Source organism: Mizuhopecten yessoensis, unplaced genomic scaffold (genome assembly GCF_002113885.1).
Source record: "Mizuhopecten yessoensis strain PY_sf001 unplaced genomic scaffold, ASM211388v2 scaffold10659, whole genome shotgun sequence".
Taxonomy (NCBI): Eukaryota; Metazoa; Mollusca; class Bivalvia; order Pectinida; family Pectinidae; genus Mizuhopecten; species Mizuhopecten yessoensis.
The window spans coordinates 302237-308670 of record NW_018408657.1 but is presented as its reverse complement, the minus strand read 5'-3'; the positions used below and the strand labels follow the sequence as shown (position 1 = coordinate 308670).

The window sequence follows — 6434 nt, the reverse complement described above, 5'->3', positions numbered from 1 at the left end:
TGATTTTGACCTGCAGTATTTCTTTTTGGCTGATTTTGACCTGCATTATTTCTTTGTGATTGATATTGACCTGTAGTGTTTCTTAGAGATTGATATTGACCTGCAGTATTTCTTTGTGGCTGATTTTGGCCTGCAGTATTTCTTTGTGATTTTAACCTGCAGTGTTTCTTTGTGATTGATTTTGACCTGCAGTGTTTTCTTTGTAGTTGATTTTGACCTGCAGTGTTTTCTTTGTGATTGATCTTGACCTGCAGTGTTTCATTGTGATTGATTTTGACCTGCAGAGTTTTCTTTGTAGTTGATTTTGACCTGCAGTGTTTTCTTGGTGATTGATTTTGACCTGCAGTGTTTCTTTGTGATTGATTTTGACTTGCAGTGTTTTCTTTGTAGTTGATTTTGACCTGCAGTGTTTTCTTGGTGATTGATTTTGACCTGCAGTGTTTCATTGTGATTGATTTTGACCTGCAGTGTTTCTTTGTGTCTGATATTTATACACAATGTCATCCAAAGTGACCAATAATTAATTGAAATTTCGTGATAATTTATAGATGACAACCATAAAGTTAGCTGCAGTCAAAGGTTTACCTTGACATTAATGGTTAAAGATTTGAGAATCATCCTCTAACCATATTTGCTGTTGCTGTGTAGGAGGAAGCAAATACCACCATGCTACCAGAATAAGCCCTGAGGAAGGCCCCACCCCTAGAATTACTTCCATGGTCATGACACGAAAAAGATTGAGATTCCTACCCAATCATGATATCCACATTTATATGAATCACAAATTTGCCATAAAACATCCAGTTACTGTGATCCATGTGTTACAAACTAAGCCAGAGAGGGGAAATATTTGCTCAAAGGTTGGTTAGACTTAACCAGTGATAAGGGGAAAACTTCAGATATAAATACAACAAAACCAAGAACATCTGACATCATTTCACTGCTATAGATTGGTTAAGACTGGTCAGATTGAGGTGTTACAAGGGCTTGCTTCACTGACCACTAGACATTTGAACAACTGGGGCCAAAGAAAAGGAACATAACTCTACAAAAATAGGTTTCATTGAAATCTCTGCAGTAATACAGGAAAAAGCAGCTTGGACTAGCTAACTCTCACCCAAGTCGGACAGAAAAAGCAGCTTGGACTAACTGACTCTCATCTAAGTCGGACAGAAAAAGCAGCTTTGACTAGCTAACTCTCACCCGAGTCGTACAGAAAAAGCAGCTTGGACTAACTGACTCTCACCTGAGTCGGACAGAAAAAAAGCAGCTTGGACTAGCTAACTCAAACCTGAGGCGGACAGAAAAAACAGCTTGGACTAGCTAACTCTCACCCGAGTCGTACAGAAAAAGCAGCTTGGACTAACTGACTCTCATCTGAGGCGGACAGAAAAAGCAGCTTGGACTAACAGACTCTCATCTAAGTCGGACAGAAAAAGCAGCTTTGACTAACTGACTCTCATCTGAGTCGAACAGAAAAAGCAGCTTGGACTAGCTGACTCTCATCTGAGTCGGACAGAAAAAGCAGCTTGGACTAACTGACTCTCGTCTAAGTCGGACAGAAAAAGCAGCTTTGACTAGCTAACTCTCACCCGAGTCGGACAGAAAAGGCAGCTTGGACTAGCTAACTTCTCACCCGAGTCGGACAGAAAAAGCAGCTTGGGCTAACTAACTTCTCACCCGAGTCGGACAGAAAAAGAAGCTTGGACTAACTGACTCTCATCTAAGACGGACAGAAAAAGCAGCTTTGACTAGCTAACTTCTCACCTGAGTCGGACAGAAAAGGCAGCTTGGACTAACTAACTTCTCACCTGAGTCGGACAGAAAAGGCAGCTTGGACTAACTAACTTCTCACCTGAGTCGGACAGAAAAGGCAGCTTGGACTAACTAACTTCTCACCTGAGTCGGACAGAAAAAAGCAGCTTGGACTAGCTAACTCTGACCAGAGTCGGGACAGAAAAAGCAGCTTGTACTAGCTAACTCTCACCTGAGTCGGGACAGAAAAAGAAGCTTGGACTAGCTAACTTCTCACCCGAGTCGGACAGAAAAAGAAGCTTGGACTAACTGACTCTCATCTAAGACGGACAGAAAAAGCAGCTTTGACTAGCTAACTTCTCACCTGAGTCGGGACAAAAAAAGCAGCTTGGACTAGCTAACTCTCTCCTGAGTCGGGACAGAAAAAGCAGCTTGTACTAGCTAACTCTCACCTGAGTCGGACAAAAAAAGCAGCTTGGACTAGCTAACTCTGACCAGAGGCGGGACAGAAAAAGCAGCTTGGACTGGCTAACTCTCACCTGAGTCGGACAAAAAAAACAGCTTGGACTAGCTAACTCTCACCCGTGTCGGACAGAAAAAGCAGCTTGGACTAGATAATTCTCACCCGTGTCGGACAGAAAAAAGCACCTTGGCCTAGCTAACTCTCACCTGAGTCGGACAGAAAAAAAGCAGCTTGGACTAGCTAACTTCTCACCCGAGTCGGACAGAAAAAGCAGCCTGGACTAGCTAACTTCTCACCTGAGTCGGGACAGAAAAAGCAGCTTGGACTAGCTAACTCTGACCAGAGTCGGGACAGAAAAAGCAGCTTGGACTAGCTAATTCTCACCCAAGTCGGACAGAAAAAGCAGCTTGGACTAGATAATTCTTACCCGAGTCGGACAGAAAAAGCAGCTTGGACTAGCTAACTCAAACCTGAGTCGGACAGAAAAAACAGCTTGGACTAGCTAACTCTCACCTGAGTCGGACAGAAAAAGCAGCTTGGACTAGCTAACTTCTCACCCGAGTCGGACAGAAAAAGGGATTCCAGTATTGAACCACGCTAACTTTGACGCTGGGTAAATAGAACCTCGCTTTCATATGATTTTTTTGTTGCTTTCCATTTTGCATTAGCCATCTTCTCAGAAATTGAATACAAGAACAACCAGTTTTGATTCTAAATGTTTTATATCTAATGGCAACAAAGGTAAACAAATTAAATCTATAAACAAGTAAATGGGGTTTTACAAATAGCTTGAATTGAGATTTGTTATACAAAGTTAAAATAACTTCAAAAGGTGTAAAATTGTAAATATTAAATGAAGTACCATGTAGATGATATAACAAACAAATTCAACAACAGTATCACAATCACATAAAGTGGGTGATATACATCTTCTCAATAAAGACCTTGTATTGTGTAGAAAAAATAGATATAAATTTCATAAACCAGTACATAAAGATGATCATTGGGAAAAAATGCATCAAATTTCAACATGTTGACAGTTATTAACATGAAACAGTACTAAAGTTATGGAAAACTGTAGAAATAGTCTTTGTAAGATATGTTTTATAAACTAGAAGTGAAACATTAATGATCAAAATGTAAAGAATAACTAAGTGTCCAAGGATTAGAACTTATACTATTCATTATAACATTAAAAAAAAATCAAAACATTATGAAAAGCAAAATCGATTTAAATATTATTTAAATATAATAACTACGTGAATATTTTATTTTAGATATGAAACTATATTAATTGTTTTGCCTATATCTTAATAATAAATTAATTCATGTATGTTTATTTGAATTTTATTTGTAAAAATCTAGTTTGAAAAAGACTTTAAAATATGTATGAATTTTTTAAATTTATAAATACCCCCCAGGTATATTAAAATGTTGGCAATAAATATTCAAGAAAAATAGTTTTTAAATTGAAAAAGGAGCAACATAATATTTACAAGAGATATAGAGAATATCTGAATATCAAAAAGCAGTAATTTTTTTGGGGAAAACTGGAAAATTTGGAAAAGATTAAAAAAAATCAAACTTGAACATACACTGCGTAAGTTGGCCAGGGCTCCCTAAAACACAAAACTCGTTTGAGAGTATCCCTGACCTTGACGTTTTCACCTTAAACACGAACTTGTTTAAGGCATTCACGTTCTTGACTTATACATTGCATATATCAGGTTTGATAAAACTGAAATACCCAAATTTGATTATGTTTAGATGCATAAAGACTATCCCAAATACCCACAAATGCAGGTATGGGAGACTGGTTTATACAGAGGATCAATACAATTATTATGGAAATGAGAATAGCAGAATTTAAAAAAACAAATGATCTGAATGTCAGCTAAAATAAATGGATGTTAAAAGTAACCAAGATTTTGACTTAAATGATATCTTGTTTATGTTAAAAAGAAACTAAAATCTTCCTGAAATCTGAAAATTATCTAATTTAGAAATTCTATGGGCTTCAAATCATTCATTTTTCTAAAAAAAGAAAATTGTTTCTTTATATTTTCGGATTTGCACTGGACTAATATTGTATTTCTTTTTAAAATTACTCTTGATTAAGAAAAACAAGGACATCTTAGAAATTCTCTCATCCCAGAAATAACTTGTGTTGACTGTGTATGTAAAAAAAGTTCAAAATCAATAACTTAGTACCAAGTAATTATATAACCTCTGAGCAGCAAAGATGCAATGTTGTTAAATATCATATTCTTATCTCTTCACTTCAAAAATTAAAGAAAATTGGAAAATTTACTTATTTTTCAAAAAATCATTATATCATCTCATATAATATATATATTCATATTGCACAATATCTAGATCAACAGTTATAGGAGATGTCTGTTTTACTGTTTATAATTATTTTGTTGCTCAATTCGTTCACTTTCCAAAGCAGGAGAGGAATCTCCTCCTTCTCTGCTTCTTCTTGTTGCTTCCCTGTGGCTTCACTGGGTTATCTACACAGACAACCACTGAGGGGACCTCTACCTCATCTTCACCGAAGTCAACAACAATCTCAGGGATGATGTCCTTCAGATCAACCACCTCGAAAGAGTTGCCCAGCCTTGTTTTCTTGGTCTGTTTTGTAATATAAAATGCAAAATTAGTTAATGTTTTATTTGATGAAGGAGGATAAAGGGAAACACTGAAAAATGATACTACCCCGACCCCATTAACTCCGTACGTATACCCATTCAGTGTGCCAACTAAATATTGAGCCTCGCACTACAGACCCAGCTCAGTTGTCAATCAAATATTGAGCCTCTTACTACAGACCCAACTCAATTTGCAACCAGGTAAATATTAAGCATAACGGTCATCTCAGTTGTCAACCAAACATTGAGCCTCTTACTACATTGTTTTTATGAGGTGTAATAACCAAACATTGAGCCTCTTACTACAGATATATATTGTTTTTATGAGGTGTAACTTACTGGGCAGATGGTGTCTAGTAGAGACTTTGTGGTTTTGTATTTAAAAACACCAGAAAGGAAGGTTTCTGAAAAAGAGAATCCAACAAAACAAATTAACATCACCTCACACAAAAATGTTACGGCAAATTATTCCTGAAAAAAAAGCGATAGATATTTAAAACAATCCTGCCTCCTCTTCGATGACATTTAAACAATTTAAAAAATAAATATTAGCAGATGTCATTACAGTATACAGTTTAACAGCACAAAGTTAAGACATAAGTGTAATGATACAACATGTATACAAAATATATAAATCATCTTAAATTTACTACTTCCAAATTATTAACTATATTTGAAGATTTTATAAAAAACAACAACAATCAACTGATGAACTATGCTCCTGAAAAAGATTGCTAAGACAATGTATTAGACCTTTGACCTCAGTGTAACCTTGACATTGGAAGTACCACCCCAATATGTAGAAGTAATCTAAACACACAGCCCTGCCATTCTGTGTGTCAGATGCTATTACCTGGACAAACACTTTGGACAGACAGATGGACACAGCGGAGACGATAATATTAATAGTTCTGATAGGTAACAATACATTTATACTCAGAGTGAGACACCCTGTGTGCCGACTTAAACAAATTACCATTTTTGTTGGTGATAAGAAGATTTCTCCAGACATTGACACGTTCTGCATGTTTCCTGCGGAGTACCTGGTCCTCCATTTCAGGTTCACACTGTAGCCAGCGTTTGGTGAGGGACACAGTTCGCTCATACATGGTCTCCACATCACAGACTGTTCAACACAGAAAAAAGTTAACTCAATTGTACTCATTCTAAATTTTCTATGTAGACAAAACTGAGGTGATGTAATCGAATAACCTGCAGGAATTACCATAATCTTGGTCAGAAACTAGCACAGTGCAATCTGACCCCTGGGTATTCTGACTTCCTGCCTAAGCCATTATAATGTTGTATTCCTATTTCTAATAAAAGCTATCACATAACATCTGTGTATCTGACATCCTGTGTATCTGACATCCTGTTTATCTGACATCCTATGTATCTTACATCCTGTGTATCTGACATCCTGTTTAACTGACATCCTGTGTATCTGACATCCTGTGTATCTGACATCTGTGTATCTGACATCTGTTTATCTGACATCTGTGTATCTGACATCCTGTGTATCTGACATCCTGTTTATCTGACATCCTGTGTATCTGACATCCTGT

General features: G+C 36.8%; 1 protein-coding gene across 1 annotated transcript in view; it reads right to left on the bottom strand.

The window, feature by feature from the left end:
• Positions 1-3640: 3640 nt before the first annotated feature.
• The window catches only part of LOC110461769, a 4916-nt gene continuing 2122 nt past the window's right edge, over positions 3641-6434 (bottom strand). Inside the window, exons 5-7 of the mRNA XM_021515411.1 lie at positions 5846-5995; positions 5209-5273; positions 3641-4852 (exon numbers count right to left, since the gene is read on the bottom strand). Of these exons, the coding sequence (XP_021371086.1) occupies positions 4655-4852; positions 5209-5273; positions 5846-5995 (413 nt within the window). The 3' untranslated portion in view covers positions 3641-4654. The remainder of the gene's footprint in view (positions 4853-5208; positions 5274-5845; positions 5996-6434) is intronic.